Raw genomic sequence first — 17,452 nt, 5'->3', positions numbered from 1 at the left:
ACTACAACAGAAGTATATTAAAACAAGCAAGTTGGTGAAGAAGCAAAAAGGCAGGTTAGGTACTTAAATATGCAATTAGGTTAATAACTTTATAAAATGAGCTCTTGTGCAACAGGAGAAAATGAATGTTTGCAGATTTCACTACAGTGGGTGAGGGAGGGTGAGGGGGGGCAGACAGAGGGACAGAGCCAGTCTTAACTTTACATTCATTTGGTGGTAGTTCAGAATCTGAGCATCATAACCATCATTATCTTCTTCATCCTGAGTGACAGCCAGCATCATCATCATCATCATCACCATCAGCAACATCACCGGGAGCTCGTCCTCTGATGCCCCGGCTCCATCCGTGCGCTGCTCCGCACTGCTGCTGCTGGCGTCGGGTCTCTGGGAGGAGGAGGAGGAGGAGGGAGAAGAGGAGGAGGAGGCAGGGTGGATGAAGGGGTAGGTAGGTGGGAGAGGGAGTGGAGGAGGAGAAGGAGGAGGAGGGGGTCTCGCCGGGCTGCCCTATATGGCTGTGGATGAGCTCCATGCTAATATCGGCTTGAGAGGCACAGCATCGCGTTTCTGCCGGCAGTCAGTGGTGGCTTCCAGAGTCTGAGCAGGCTCCTTCACAGCCATGGCTGAGGGCGGAGAAGGGGAAGATGAGATCCAGTTCTTGAGAACTGTAAGTAAGGAGATTGTGGTCGGTGTGTGAGCTGTTCCCTTCCCTGTGGATGCGTGCGTGTGACTGTGTGTTTGTGTGCGTGCGTATCCGTGCCAATTTACGCGTTATGGAGGCAGCTCGTAAATTCAACCGTCCAAGTTGGATCAAGGTGGAAGTTGTTTATTTCCGTGAATGCATTGTCACTTGTTCGTCTCGGTGGCGCTCCTGCATGAACGGAGGTGTTGGGAAGTTGCCGCAGGTTTGCACGGTGCACCACCTGTCGACAGGACTCCTGATGGGGGGGGAATCTCAATGAGACTGTCTGCAGGTGCAAGGGCAAAAATGACCTTTCACTCTGGAGCCATTTCACAACACATGCCCCCCCTCTCACCTCCCTCCATTACTTTTATTTCCCAGAGATAACACCTCATGCATAAAGATTAGATTTTCTTCACACTTGGCTATTTTATTTATTTCTTGACCCCCCCCCCCCCCCCCCCCCCGGATTCATTCTCCTGCTCCTCGGGGGACAAGACTTTTCACTTAGTTGTGCTCTCACGCAGGCCTCTCCTCTGCAATGACTATTTTAGTTTGTTTGACGCAGATTGCTTATACGGTGTCTCTGCTCTCTGTGGTTATGCACAGCAGTTATCCTTGTAAATGATATGACAGCGTGTATGTTGGTGCGGTGGGAATATCTGTCACTTTATTCTGGTGGATCCTTTTGGCTCAGGTGTTGCATGAGGAGCACAAAGACTCAGCAGTGACTCAGACAGACTGCACATCAGGGATTTACCTGTCTGGTTTTATGCCACGGCTCTTGTCAATAAGACTTTTGACGTGAATTGATTTGAACTGTGTCAAACACCCCTGGAGATCCGCTTCGTCCAGTCATCACAGATTTAAAACGTGTCTCGTGTTACATCCTGTTTGTTTTTGCTGGATGGGATCTGCTACTGTATAAAAAGAGATTTCCTGTTACTAAAAAAGGGCCATATCAGTGCTTTCACATGTTTTGTCTATTTACTTCTGTCGTGCACCATTTTGCAAACAATGCTGCCGTGATTTGGAAACATTGATTTACCACATTTTCCTTGTTGTACAGCATGAGGATCCACTTGGAACTTGGTTTAGATGTATAATCCATCACGGTTTATAATCAAGTCTGCTTTCTTTTTCATCAAAGTTGCATTGAGGCCATGTTTTATGGACTTATTCTAGACTTAAGCTAGAGCACACACACCACCACCATGGCTCAGTCCCCTTATGAAACCACATTTAAATCCGCTGGCTCCAGATTTTTCTTTGGACCTGAACCCAATTGCTCATAGATATCCGTCCCCAAAATTATTTTTACATCATGATCCACAAGTTATTCCCCCTTTGTCCGGATCAGAGCCAACAGTTTATTGGAAACCACTTGGATGCAATTTTGCTGAAAAACAAACAAACCCAAACATAAAGGGGTGAATCCATAACCTTTTTAGCGGAGGGAATGAAGTCAATAAAGTAAGAGTGCTAATCACTTTAATTAAAAATGAATGGAAACCAGTGGCTGCCTGGAACTGTGGAAAAAGATAGTAGGGGACGGGGTACTGCAGCAATTCATTATAACACTTCCATAAAGTGAGAGGGTGAGGAAACAAAGCAGAAGAGGCCAACACATGTTTTAAGACAAGATAATCCATCATCAGTCTCAAAACAGGGACACTTTAGTCTTGTATGATTCAAAACTTCGAAAACTACATTTCCCATAATGCAACCCCATGGTTTCTTTCATACGCTCTTGCCTGGTAAAGACTTTATGCAACTGTTTTCACAGGCTGTGCAATCCGTCTCACGACGAGTGAAAGCAATGTTCAGTTGTAAATTTAGTGAAGTGATGCAATGAGGCGCTACAATTTGCAAACATGCTGGTACGGCCCTTTTCCTAACATTGAATCTAGCGCAGCTCCCTTTGCTTTGGTTTTCTGTTGACGTACAGCATACGCCCACTCTCACAGATGTTGATATGTACGATATTGTTAATCCATATGTAAACGTCTTGGCCGGCTGCTGGTGGCAGGCGGGACCCTGTACTTAACAGCTCCTACTATTTGTGATGCCAGTGATATGCTGACCCACGCCTCTCAGATTCTACTGTCACATTGGCATCCTGGTTATCTGATGACAACAGCGATTTGGGGTGGGGGGTGTGGGGGCGGGGGCTTTCCCTGAGGTCCGCAGGGCCTTGTTATCAAAGCTCAGTGGTGAGAGAGACGCGGTCTCACAGGAAGCCTTAAAATACGAGTGCTAATTGAAATACACAATTTTATAATGGTTGAACATTATGGAACAAGCCTGCGTACAGCTGACGTGTCTCTTCAGAGGGAGGAAGTCAAAGTCGTTTGATTGATTTTGTCAGCAACTGCATTAGTACGAATGTTTATGGACATTTGAAAGGGAAATTGTAGCTAAAGGTCAATTTACAGCTGTTGTGGGATTTATAATTTCTTTCCAAGTCACATATTTGAAATTAGTTTCCTGTGTACTTCATGAAAGTGATACTGGTATACGATACCACTGTCAGGTGGGGACAGAGGTCCGGAGATTGTGATTGGGTTTCTTTTCTGACACTGTTGATGTGTAATGTTGAGAAAGCTGGCAGCGATTACAGTTTATCTGTCAAAGAAAACAGCGATGAAAAGCAACTGAGAGGAGGAAAATGTTACACATCTACTTCAAGGTGAAGACATCAGGCCTTTCTGCAACTTCAAGGGATCTGAGATTTAAATTTAACATCAACGCTCGTCATCTGTGGCAGAAACTCATTTAAATTCTTTGCTCACTGATCAGGGCTGACTTTTTCTTGAACAGCTCATTTACCTTCCAGAGATCTAATTTTGAATAAAAATGATGGGAACATGTTGAAACACTCGGAAAATAATATTTTATATCTGTGCCAAGGAAATGCTGCTGTTTTTTTTTTTTTTAGTAAAAAGAGGAGTGTTCAGTTTAGTTTGTAGGCGCTTGAGATGATAACAACATTGTGCTGGAATTAATTTATGCAGGAACACCAGAAATATGCAATGTAATTTGCTAACTGCAGTATTATGGGAATTCTTAATTGCAATGTCATTAGATGATGATGTGCAGTCACCTTTATTATGTGGTGTTGTTGCTAATTGTGTTGCTGGGTGAAAATAATGATGTTACGCTCCAACAAAGAAGAAATATTAAGTTCATTCTTATATGAAATGACACTGGAGTGTGTTGATGTCATTAAACGGAAGATTGTGATATTTCATTGGAAGTTGTGTGGTTTGGCTGAAAATGAATGTCTCCTTCAAGGTGGTGTTGGTAAGTTGTTTCTGAAACACTTCATCTCAGGCTACTGGTTGAAATCCTCTTCGAGAAGCAACAGCCATCGATAAATACAGTGAACGTGATAAACACGACCGAATGAAATGACTGTCACTAACCAACCCGCCAGCTTGCACGCACCTTGTCCTTGGTCACTGCGCATGACCCGAGTCTTCAGCCCGAGAGACATAATCTAATGATGAGGAGAAGATACTCAGAAGTTAGTCAGATGGGGGGGATGCGATGTAGCGGGTGCATTTGTACGAAACAAATTGTAGCTTGCTCTTGCTCTTTTCCAGGATTACCAATCCTAACTTTAAACCTAATCCCCCATTACATTAGTGGTTGAGTATATGATTATTGGCATTATAGCCTCCGTAGTTTGGTCTCTTAGTTTGTAAATTAAGAAGACCAACAGTCTTGGAGGATTATTAATCGGTGAAGATACCGGCTTTTTGTCTAGAACATGCAACTTTAGTCTTTTAGCAAAATGTCAAATCTGCAGGAGACAATGTTTTTTAACCATTGCATCATGGCAGTAACGTTAGCTAAATTATCTAGCTAGGTAGCTGTAGCTAATAATAATAACTTATTTCTAATGAGACGACTTTTATGTGAATGACACCTGAGCTGTGTGAGAACTAAAAGTTTAAAAGGGGGCACTAAATTGGGTGGGGTTAAACTAGCGGTCAACTTTTAGATTTTTCTTATACCTTATTCTTATGTCTGGAGTACATGTTCATTTTAAACTCTATTGTCCAGGTGAGCCGCTGTTACACCTTTTTAAAACCAGGTGATCGACGCTTGCTACCCTCCAGTAGCTCCTCTGGGCTTATTTGGAGTTTATGTTCTGGAAGCCTTCTGCATACCAAGGCGACGACTCTTGAGGTTTAAATTTAGCCTTTTTAAAGATGATGCTTCCACAGCACATACAGCTCCGCTCCCCCTGGCACTAAACCACGGGGGCAGTGCTTGAATCTGGGCAACACAAGGCCAATGACACTTTCAACTTAAACTTTATCCCTATAAACATTTTATAGGGATAGAGTAGCATTTGGAAATCACAAGCTTGACACCACCAAGGAATATACAGCATTTTGTGAAGCTTAATATGTCAACGTTATGGACACTGTCAGTTTGACGTGAAGTGCTTCACTGAACGGACAAATATTAAATGATTGCCATACAACTCTATTCTTCTAGTGTTCCACCGCCGAGATTTAGGTTGTTAGTTAGGGTTTGATGCTGAGTGAAACTCGTCTGTAATGTATAGAATTTTGTTGATGGCTTGACCACATGTGTGCTAATGACAAGATTGGAGTCATTGCCAATGGATATTTTAGGGGAAGCTGCAAAGGTTGAATTATTGGATATCATTGTTTAAGCCATGTGATCATACCCTAAGTCCCTAAGTCCCTAATTTGATATGAACAAGATTCCCAAAATGAAGTGAAAATATTTTTCCAAGATGAGTCGTGCATTTGTTTCTGCAGATGTCAGGTGATTGTCAGGAGGAAGAGTGTAACGAAACCTGACACTCAGTGGAAAGCTGGTTAACTCCTACACTAATAACGCAGAAAGATAATAAGATATATATCACTGTGGACAATCCTGTCTCCTGCAACATAACGTTCAATTATGAGCCAGAGTTGACATTTTTAAGGTTTAACAACATTTTCACCAGTTACTTAAACTTAATGATCTTTAGCTGTTGTATTAGAAAAAGAAAGCGGTTGCAACTTTCCATAGTTGCTGTCATAACATCGCATTATATTCACAATACAATTGCACAAGTTTGTCCTCCTTTTCAATGCAGCCACGTTTCGGTTCTATACACAAGTAAATGCAACACCTGGCTCGCTCTCATTGGCTACTGCATTGAATCATTTGGTCAGATAATCTGTTCACATAGCCTGAACTCAGCAACGCCCTTGCGATCTTCAGGAAAGCTGAATCAGACCTGAGCTCATAGTGTTATTGCAGACTTTTAATTTCTTCTTTTTGGCTGAGCACTGAGGGAATTCTTCTCTGTGATGGCTTAGGAGTTCAACCTCAGTTCATTCTAGTCCTTGAAAATAGCAGTTGACCAAACAATCTCAAGTTCATCTACTAGATGTTTTGGGCCTTTCTATCCCATAAGATGATCTCCAGAGACGATGAACTTATTGGTGATAATGTCCCGTATGTATGATTACCAGTACAGTACATCCTGGTGGCCTTGCATGTCTCTAGCAGGGTTTTATGTTTATATCACAGGACTAAGGAGAGGAATCTGCTGTGGAAGTTATACTGTAGAATGAATCAAACCAAATGGCTTCTTCTGATTGTGGGGATGTGAGCTCACATACCTGAATGATGCTGACTGTGTGCAGACAAGAATAATCAAAAATAAGGAGCGCCGTGGACTAGTAATTTCTCTGTGAGAGGAAAATCTATCCCAGCTCTGAGTCATCATTCCAGGGTCTTATATTGCACTTGTTGATGCCCTTGCAAAGTGTCAGTGAGAGACAGAAGAGGCGGCGTTGTCTCACAGACTCAGGTGAACCTCCCTCAGCCTGATCTAAATTAAATGGGAAGGATTTCCTCTGTATCGATTTGAACAAGCTGTGATGGCATCAGTGTGTCTGGTAGCTCCTGCTGGCTCAGTCATCAGTGCTGAACGACAGCGGGGCTGCTGCCATCCTCATCGTTCACGCAAACCTGATGTAAAGGTGCCCGCATTTAACAACTCACTGCTTTTCATTCATAAATTGACATTATCTGTGTGTGTGGGGTGACGGAACATGAATTAGAATCATTTGTTATTAAAGGGGAAGTTTTCATATATTTCTGCAGCTTCTGCCTCTGGAAAACAGGATGTAGAAAACATCTACATCCAGTGTTGTTTTATTTCCCAGAGATAATATCTTTGTGTCATTATATATCTTTGACTTGAACTGGCATTTTAAAGCTTATGAAATACACATAAATTATGAACAAGAGTAGGAAAAGGCTCTTTCAGGCCACCGCTGCTGCATTCTTAAAATACTACATATTAATATGAAACAACTTCTTGCAATGGTAGTAATGTAAATAACCTATGCATCTTGGCACTTTAATGCACATCTCATACAGGTTTCATATTAAAACCAAACAATGGAAACACATTTAACTTGTATCTTTAGTGTACTGACGTTTCAGCAGGAGACATGAAACAGAGTATTGCTGTGTTGGTCCAGGCACAGTTAGCAGTAGAATCTCAGAAGGAGCAGCAGCAGCAGCGTGAGTGGACTCTCAACCCAAAATAATTACATTCATTAATCAACCAAGGACTGAAAAAGGTGCGGACAGTGAGCGTCTCAGCATTTTAAGTGTCCCTCAGGTCACTTGGTTCATTTTCATTCAATGTCAACATGGTTCCGTTTGTTGGAAGCACTTTGGCCATTTTTTTCCTTTATTCAGCTGGAGAGTCGTTGGGTCACTGGCTGTGTCTTAAAATTCCTCCCATATTTAATTGTTGTGTCATTTATTTACTTATATATAGTGGCCTTTGTTCAGCAATTTAAAAAACAACTTTATCTTTAGAACAATTTTGCTCCCTTCATAATTACTATGGCCACTAGAAGTCACAGATTAATATAAAGCAACAATGGATCATAGTTAATGACCAATGGGATCGTTATTTGAACACTCTTCATTAATGTAATTGTTTCTACGATGTAATTCCATACATGTGCAGTGTGCAAAGCCTGGCAGTGACTTTACTAGAGCACCTTGCTATTCAGTCTCTAAACAGCATCTGTGCAGTAGTGTGCCTTGCTCGAGGGCAACTCATACTGGGCGAGGGTCAAGCACTCGATCACTTTTACAACCCATCTTTCACAATTTTCGCTAACAAATAATTTATTGTTTGAGAACTGATCCTATTTGAATTATTCTCTGACAAGACAGGATTTAAGGATGTTTTACTTTTAGTCATTTTGCTGATAATCTCATTTTTAGTTTTTCAGGAAATCCTCTGAAATCCTAGAAACACCATTTTCTATCTGCTCTGAGCGGCTGACATCGTGTCGCTTGATGGATCTGGAAACTATTCAGAAACTAGTCAGTCCTTGCAGAGAGGCAGGTTTACCTTGTCACAGGCTGCCACTGATGCATTGCAACACTCTAACATACTCATTGGTATTATCTTGTGTCAGGTCCACAGCTTATCTGTTTGTCTCAGAAATGAGAATCTGACCAGTTTGAAATCTAAGCTTTATTTATCATATTGATGTCTTCTGAGGATTTTTGCAGCATGAGAGCTAAAATCACAAGTTTGCATCAAAATGATAAACAGTACTGGTGGAGGGTGAAATAACTGTTGGCTCAGTTCAGGAGCTGAGGGGAGAGAAGAAGGTGTCTGCCTCCAGTGGACGTCTCACTTCACCTTTTTTATGCGCTTCTCGTTCTGTCTCTTTTTCACACACACACACACACACACACACACACACACACACACACACACACACACACACACACACACACACACACACACACACACACACACACACACACACACACACACACACAATCCTCTCTTCACACTCCACTACATCTCGCCTGTGTCCACTCTGTCTCATCAGACAGGATGATGGACATTAGAGCAGCTCCGGCTCCATCCCTTGACCAGAGGCGCCTGCATTTCTCAGAGCTTCTGCCGAGGTGGATGCCTCGGCCTTGCGTGCATGGAGACCTTTTATTATTTGAAGCCACACTAAAGCAATATGCATGCAAACGAGGCCTAGAAAATCTAATTTGTTATAGGAACGCCATATAAATCCTGGAGTCTGTGATCCATGGCAGTGTACTGCAGGGCAAAACTTGTTTGACTGTGGAATTTAATTTAATTTATTTTATTATGAAGAGTCCAGATGTGCATTGCATTATTCATTTTGACCACAATTATACATTAATGCACACCTACCCATATAATGGATCTTCACTGACAAATTGTATGAATGAAAACAAAACTTTTGGTGAAGATTAAACCCAATAGTCCCTGTATTTTATCACGTATAGTGACAGGAGAGTCTGTACTTGAGCAAGGGTTTTAAACAGTAAAGACATTTGTCTTGAGGAAAGCCCCCAAGAATCTTTTGTTTAAAAAAAAAAAAAAAAGCACATCTATGTTGAGTTTATTAAATCCATCTTCTAAAATAAATCTGAAAAACTGAAGCTGAATCAAATTTAGCCAAGTTCAGGCACTGCCAGAAGTGTGTGAGTAAGAGCCGCCTGTCAAACCACAAAGGGAGACCAAATAATGACAGCAGGGAAGGAACATTTAGCAACTGCACCGAACACCGTGCAGACACTCAATACTAAAACAGATGGGCTGACGGCAAAGAGAGAAATACACCGGTGTGGTTTTTCCCCCTTCTCGGAACAACATACCTCCTCTCTGCAGCCGTGTTGTTCCATCTGAGCGGTAAAGTGCCTCATTGGCATTCAGGAAAACACACACCCATGTCATTATCTGTAACAAGGTGTACGAGGGCTCTGTGGAACTGTCTGTTCATAAGAAATATTAGTAAATTATTAATTGACACGGATCAACATTTCCTGCTGAGGCATTTGTTTGTTCTCTGGAGCTAAATGGCAGCGTGGTTCAAAGACGCACATCTAAATCTCATTCATTTAAAAAGCCTCATTAATCAGTTATGATCAAAAGCTATTGAGTGGCACAGTGTAACTGCTATTGCTGCTTAAACACCAATTTGAGTAGATAATGAAGTGTTATTGTGCAGGAGAGGGTTGTGAAGGTTTAAACTTTGGAGTGAATGGACTTTCCATCTGCCTGAGTTCTGCTCTCAGTCCCTGGCTGTTACCATGTTTTTTCCCATGAGTTCAAATCAATGGAAGTTTTCAGCGTCCACAAGCACTGCTGATCTTTGAGTCGGCTATAAGACAACGGCTAACTGGAACCAATATTATTTATGATATAAACAAAGACAATACCAACCTCGAACTTTACTACAAACCTTTCATGACTACAGTTTTTTTCCGTCACCAAACAACATGTCGCTCTGAAACCACCTAGTTAAACACGCACAGTCTAATAAAGGGTTTTGTTTGACAGGTATATTTATACATAAATAGACTATACTCACAAGTGGGTTTCAGAATTATGTGTTGTACATCCCCACAGAATGTATAAGCCTTACATCGATATATATTGGATTTTTGTTTTACTGCTATTGATGAAAATTCTATTGCAATATGTATTGATGTTATTTTTGCAAATCCTCCAAATGCTCAAACATTTGAATCGACGTAATAAAACATTGGCCCCTTGATTTATTGCAGAACTGCTGTGTTAGTTTCTGTGTCTAATCTGCCAACTATGACCATAAAGCTTGATGTTGAAATACTTTAAAGTCCGTTTTTCTTCTGCCTCTCTGCGTTGTTGACGTCCTCATCTGTTACAGTTTCAGCTTTGAGGAATATTTTTCACTGTCACTGCACTTTTTTTCAGCTGCTCCTCTGCCTTTTAATCCCACTGTCACTGTTTCATTTCCTCAGGCTCTACAGGGCTTTAGAAATGTTTAATTTAGCTTGAAACTTTGTGAGTAATAACTTAATTATTTGTACAAAGATTCTTTAACTGTGCTGTATTTCACAGCTTGGGATTTTATTTTTTTTTTAACAATCTTTGTCTTCGTCTGGGCTTTGGATCTCGGTGCTGTGATAGACATCACTGTTAGCCCTCATCCACCTTATCAGGTTATACTTCTCACACATCCACACTGTATCTACTTTGCTAAGCTAAGCTTCACTCAAAAACACGTAGCTCAACCTGTACTTAGCACCCTGTCCGACATTTATGAGAAACACGACTCCTGAGCAGTCGGAGCGATCTAGACACGCTGACACCGTGTGAACAAGGGGACCAACGTGCTGGAATTTTCTTTTATTCCCTTCAGTTTTTAACCCCTGTCTGCCTGTATCCTTTCTCAGAGCTCGCCCGCCGATTCCCACTGAGCATGTGCAAGGCATGCGTGTCAAAATAGCAGCACTGAGGGATTGAACAGATTCACCTTTTCTCAAGTTCACATTGGTGGCAGCACAGGGTGAGTTGTGGGAGTTTTTTTGGCACGCCGGAGCACTGGGAGTTCTCGGGTTTCGGCTGGAGGCTGCATCGGGCGCGTACACTAACGCACCTGCCGCTGTCTGTTAAGACGCGCAGAGGCCGACCGCTTGAACGAAGCAGCAGGGCGAGAAAGGAAAGCAGGTTGAGGGGTCTTTTGAAGAGCAGTGTCACAGTCAGCAGTGCCACTGGTTGTTTCAAGTAAACTCTGTGTTGCGTTCTTTTGTTTGTCAGGACAAAGAAGTGTTGGTTCTGCAGGATCCAGAGGGTGTAGTAGTAAGGATGGGTGGGGTCGGGTTGGGAGAGGGCAGCGTCAAGTTGCCGCTCTACACTTGGATGGTTGGTAAAGCAGCCACCCAACCCTGTCTTACCTCCTCCTGCCGCCAGCCAGGGCCCTATACATAGTACTGATGCTGCTCCTCAGCTGTCTAGCAGATGGTCTCACTGCTGCTGTGAGGATCACTTTGCCTCAGATTCACCAGATTCCCTGGCTGGGGATCAAGTCAGGGGTGCAGAGGGTGACAGAAAGTGTCTTGGCCGCGAGTGCACACAACCATTTCATTAGTTTCTGAGATCTGATCACAGGGATTGGAAATTTATGAGACAAATCCACTATGTATCCACTCTCAACATCAAACTGTCCCGTAAACAGTGTCTCCTGAGGCTGTATTTATTTACTTAGAAGGATGTTGGCACTGTCATCCATTCTGCTCCTCCGCCCTTCGCCTCACAGCGCTCAGATGACTGGATGACATCCAGTCTGTGTCATGTTTTGATCCCCGGTGCAACTCTGACCACTTCTGGTTCTGAAGTTGCATTATCAAAGTGAGGGGAAAAAATTAACTATCGTGCGTCTGCAGCTTTTTCAGTATGGTTTCACATTTTCAAATTGCTTATTATAATATGGTGCTTATCGTTACCTATCTTGTATTGAAGCAGTTTAGACTCACAAGTTAGACTGAATTACTGCTTTAGAAGATTTATTCTGAGATTTTTATGAAATTGGTCACTTTAATATCCTCGTTTTGCACTAATATTCACCCATTGGCTTTACATACACAGCCAGACGTGGTTTATCTGTGAAGTAATGGATGCAATGCCCTGTTGGTTTCATAAGGCCACCAGAATTCCAAACAGCTGAAAATAAAGAGGAGTATTTACTCGATTTTAAAGAGGTGACAAGTCCGCGGTCATCCCGTGGCCATATTGAGTTTCCCTGTCTGTATAGCCTGAAACAACGAGCGGTGTTCCCTCCATCACACAACTACCAGGAAAAGCTGCAGCTGGGATTCAGAGCGAGCTTTAATGCTTTCTGTAATCAGTAATCACCTCCCTGAAGCCCAAAGTTGCATTGTGGGGTATTTAAAACGCTGCCTCTATGGACTGTTGTGCCAGCTCAGCTCCTCATTCACCACGCCAGTATACTCACTGTGCGTTATTTTATCCATTAACTGTGATTTTTTTTTTTTTATTGCCCTGCAACACAAACTAACCAGAATAAACTCCATCTATAATAAAAGGTTGTTGATCTGAGCCAAATATTCAAGAACTCTTTCATTGGAGCTGCTCTGATCAGCATCTGTAACCAATGAACTGCTTTATAAATCACTAAATGCTTTTATAATCTTATTGTGTTGATTCATCAATTTCGTGACGTGTTTTTCTCTTGAGGCAGCGTTTCTGAGGGATTATATTGAATACATATCTGAGGTAGACATGACTGAAGAGTTTGTTCACTTACGGTAACATACAATACAACCAGTGTTTCCCATTCATTTTATAGACTGTGACAGGCTGCCATATTCCAATCTGTCCTGCCAGCTTCATAATGAACAAGAATTTGTTTTTACATTGTTCAGAATAACATTAGAGAGATTTTTCTCCTTTGCTTGCACTACTATCCATAAAGTTTTTACTGTCCACACTACAGTCAAACCACATAGCCTGGCTTTATCTTTTGTGTACCTGTCACTCGGAATCTGTTGCAAGTAAGAAAGACATTTGTGCTTCTGCGTCACTGGGACCAACGTAGATTATTATCTATATTTTCATTTGTTCGAGGTTTTTAAATTTTGTTTGTTGGATTTCACCAATACAGCTTTGTAATGCTTTAATTCATTCAAAGTGTGTTGCATTGTTGTGTTGCCTCCCACATTGTATAAACCAGAGTGTGGATCTAATTTGTGGTGCAGTGCCAACATGAACTGGAGCATCTTCAAAAGCTATGAAACAAAGAGACTGACTTCTGACATTGTATGTTTGATGTCTCAAATAAAAAATATACTTTAATCCCCAGAATTCTTTGTCTGGTACAAGAGCTGGTAGTGAATGCTTTCTCATGCAGAAAAATATCAATGGGGTACATCGACAGACTGAAAAATCCTATTAATTTATTGTCCTCACACAGGGGCGCTGTCTATGCGATGTTCTGGTTTTGTTTTTTGAGTCTTTGTTGGAAATATCATCAGGGTCTGTTATCTTGCCTCCCGATTCTGTGGGTGCTGTGCCGCCTGTATCTAAATCTATTGAATTAATACTGCCGTGAAGGAGGTGGGAGCCAAAACCATGGCAACCATCAGCTCAGATTAGTGTGGGACGTGAGCTGGCAGGAGACGTGCACACACCACACACACTCACACTCACTACACACACTCAAACAAATCGATATCTCTGCGTGTGATGCCAAATAGAGGCCGACCCTCTCCATCCCGACAGATACAGATGTTCATTTATTGGCTGCACTGATTGAATCGAGGTCTGCCTCTCTCCCACACAGATACTAAAGCCTGTAGAACAGATTTAGAAATGATATTACTCAACTCACTGCTATTGATCAATGTAGTTTTTGTTGTACTTCTTTCAGCCTCTGTTGTGTTTGTGTAGATTTAATTTGACAACAGGGGAATTCCTCGTTTGATTTCTTTTCATTGTTTATTTATCTGCTGGAACATTTTCGTTTGCAATGTGTCTCGTAAATATCTCGTCTATCTTCGTATACTGGGTCCAGGTTTTTATTTATTTTTTAGTTCATCAAAACTAGACTAGAGACACTTACTAGAGCACATACCTCCACCAAGGCCCAACAGTCCCCTTTCAAAACCACATTTGCTGCTAAACCCACATTTGGATATGCACCAAATTGAATGGATTCATAAATATCAGTCTAAACATGCCTGTTTGTTTTCATAAATGATCCACAGGGAAATCTGTGTAAATGTAAAAAAAAAAAAAAAAGCAGTGTTGTCGTCCTGTCTTGTTTATTTCGAACACTGTTGATTATGCTTGGCATTAATTCTCACCTCTCCTCTGGCAGGACGATGAGGTGGTGCTGCAGAGTGTGGCCACCATTCAGAAGGAACATTGCAAGTTCTGCCTGGCCGCTGAGGGACTCGGAAACCGTCTCTGTTACCTGGAATCCACTTCGGAAGCTAAGGTAAGTACAGCGAGGGGTTTTGTTTATCATCGGTTATTTGTTGTATTATGAAGAAATGACAAGTCAGTGGAAGTTTGGCGTGAAACGGGCTGTATGACCTTTAACCTAGGGCAGAACTCTGGAGACGTTTGCCTTTGACAACTGGTGCTGACCACTGTCTTTTAAGATGAAAATTACTTTTTTTTCGTACTTTTGTTTTTTTTACATGTTGGCACAGTGGTCGTCAAACTTTTTTGTTATTGTAACCGTACAGCTCTGATAGATGAGTTCAATATTTAGGTCTGTTTGGTTCAATTTGCTTTTTACATTGGTGGTAGATCAAGGATGATGTTAATTCTACAAAAACTTCTGTCTGAGCTGTATTAGTGTGTGTTATGTTACCTTAATTAATTAGCTCTTCCAGTAATTGGATCCTCCAACAATTAACATGGAGCACCCATCCTCATTTGCATATTTAAATATGGTGCAAAAAACAATATTGCATTCAAATAAAATCCTCAGTCCAGTTTTGCTCCTCCTGATAAAAGAGTGTAAATCAAAGAGACACTTGAGATGTCTTAACCTTTACCCCCTTCTCCTTCCAACCCCCTCTCAGTGAGACGAGCTGTCCTGTCAAATAATGGGGTGAATTAAAAAATGCAGATTCTCTTCAGGTTCTGTGGTTTCAACTACAGCTAATTAGATTTTAAAAAAGCGAACACACACAATCTCAAAATGAGAAGAAGAAAAACACTCACTGCTGCAGCGATCTGGGCTCAGTTCCGGCTGTGGTGCTTCCAGCTTGGCCACAATCCCAAAAAACACAACTGACAGTTTTTATGGGGTCACTTGAGGATATTGCACTTGTTTCTGCACCAGTGCAGCGCAATGGTTGGTTATGGAGCCAGGACAGACAAAAAACAACAACAACAAACGTGATGTATGAAGTGAGGTTGCGATGCTGCGGTTATTGCTGCTTCTCGATGTGACTGAGTGATGTGAATTTGCTGTTTCTGGTAGTGCATCAACACTATAGGGCTGTCGGTGCTGAGTTACACGTCTCATTAATCCTCCTTTTGACAAGGACTGTGTGTTCTCTACAAAACAAGACGTTAAAATGATGCAGATAATTCTGGCTCTAGAGAAAATATGTCGGAACACAGTGGTTTTATATCATGTGCATCATCGATCACGATGATGGCCATCGCTTGTTTACAGTCAGTTATGGGACAGAAAATGCAGCACATGTGCATTCTGAGAAGGTGCTCACCATTTTAATTTTGGCTTCACACTTACTTTACATGTCAGAGTGACGATCACATGATCACAACTCTCCTCGTTTTATGAGCTGTGCATATCACGTAAAGCCTGATTTGACTCGGCCGCTGAGCAATAGGACTGTAAATAAAATCAAGGGACGTGCCGGCATGTTATTGCTCACCCACCTGGAACTGTTGTTCAGCTGGAAGGGCAACAACCTGCAGAGCTCCACAGACAGCCCGTCATAAACACCTCTCTCCTCTCACCTTGGTGCCGGTGACAATGCTTTTGAGCCTCTTTGGGCGTGAAATGTGACTGAGTGTGGAGGGTGACAGCTGTGGTTTGGCATGAGGGGAGGGGCTGTCATCTGCTGGCTGATCTCAGGTGCAGACGCCTCATTTCCCGAAGCTCGACTCAATGACGCTGCCGGAGGTCAAGAGAAATAACAGCGAAGTTTAACAGGGAGTCATTAGATCCAATTAAAAGAAGAGTTCTGAGACTGAGATTGTAAATTGAAAGTTTGCATTGTTGCATATGTGACGTACTACAATGCCGTCCATTGTGTCATCCTTCTTTCCTGTGAGCACAGTAACATATCTACTACTGAGGATTGTTAAACATCTTGCTGCATGGATTATTATCCTTGTTATCATAACTGATTATATTTCATATATTGTTTTGATTATTATTGTTGATATTTTATATATTATTGGATAAAGATTATATATTTTTGTTGATGTCAGAATAGGCACTGTCATTTTTTGAAGGAAAGTCACAAAGCTGTAAAAATAGTATATTTCTCGTGGACTTTTTTCAGCTGCAGATTATGTTGTAGTTACAGAAGCAGGATGTACATAGGGGGACAATGAACTACAGTGTCCGTGTTCAACGTAATGAGGGAACATCGCCACTCTGTGTAATGGTTTGGTTCACTAATGTGTTTTTAATAGTGGAACTCTATGGCACAGAGGTATGAGGCTTTCAGGCTTATAGCTTCACAGACAATGCATGGTAGCAGCTTTCTTCATTGGTTTTGGTCTTTTAATGAAATAATAAAAAATCCAGGTTGTTAAATAAAACAGTTCGATCTACTGAAGCATCGTTTTACCAAATTGTACAACTCATATCATTGTATTGCCTCAAGATCCCTGTGGATGATTGAAAAATTTTACTTTCTTAAAGGTTGATTTGACGACAAAGACGATTTTCTTTTTATTACCAAATGTTTAGTATGCCTTCGCAACACTAGAAGAAGTATGTTAATTGGAAAATTGGCTGTAAATAATTCATAAGAGGTGTTAGGTCTGCAGCAGCAGTTTGCAAATTATCACTGTAGAAGGTGGGAGGCCATCGTAGGTGTAGCTGCATCGTGACGTGTTGAAGGCAAAAGTAAATATCTAACTTTTCTCTAGTTTTGTGATGAGATTATTAGATTTTAGTGCCAATAGCCTATGATTAATGTGTTTAGTGTAATATAATAAATATTGTTTGATATTATTTTGTCTGTTTTCATGAGATTTAATGGATTTGTTTGTCACTGAAAACATCTTATTTGGGCGTTTAAGTGGGAAGCATTTGCGTGCAGACTGTTGGTTACATCAGACAGACATGGTCATACACACACACACATACACACACACACACATACTGGTGCTGAAAGTTCCCATGCATGTGTTGAGTTACAGAGTAG

The 17,452-nt window shown here is 41.5% G+C and overlaps 1 protein-coding gene across 9 annotated transcripts in view; it reads left to right on the top strand.

Annotated features, from left to right (window-relative positions):
- The first annotated feature begins 488 nt into the window (after positions 1–488).
- The window catches only part of ryr3 (ryanodine receptor 3), an 87,882-nt gene continuing 70,918 nt past the window's right edge, over positions 489–17,452 (top strand). For 5 of the 9 annotated variants that reach the window (XM_069514870.1, XM_069514871.1, XM_069514866.1 and 2 more), the window contains exons 1-2: positions 490–664; positions 14,404–14,523. In XM_069514870.1, the coding sequence (XP_069370971.1) occupies positions 617–664; positions 14,404–14,523 (168 nt within the window). In that variant the 5' untranslated portion in view covers positions 490–616. Of the gene's footprint in view, positions 665–14,403; positions 14,524–17,452 lie in introns of all 9 variants that reach the window. The other 4 variants (XM_069514867.1, XM_069514868.1, XM_069514864.1 and 1 more) reach the window with 1 other exon arrangement.

The sequence above is a fragment of the Paralichthys olivaceus genome, chromosome 19, assembly GCF_024713975.1.
Source record: "Paralichthys olivaceus isolate ysfri-2021 chromosome 19, ASM2471397v2, whole genome shotgun sequence".
Lineage (NCBI taxonomy): Eukaryota > Metazoa > Chordata > Actinopteri > Pleuronectiformes > Paralichthyidae > Paralichthys > Paralichthys olivaceus.
Note: the sequence above shows the minus strand (reverse complement) of the source record. Positions and strands in the feature narration are given on the sequence as shown.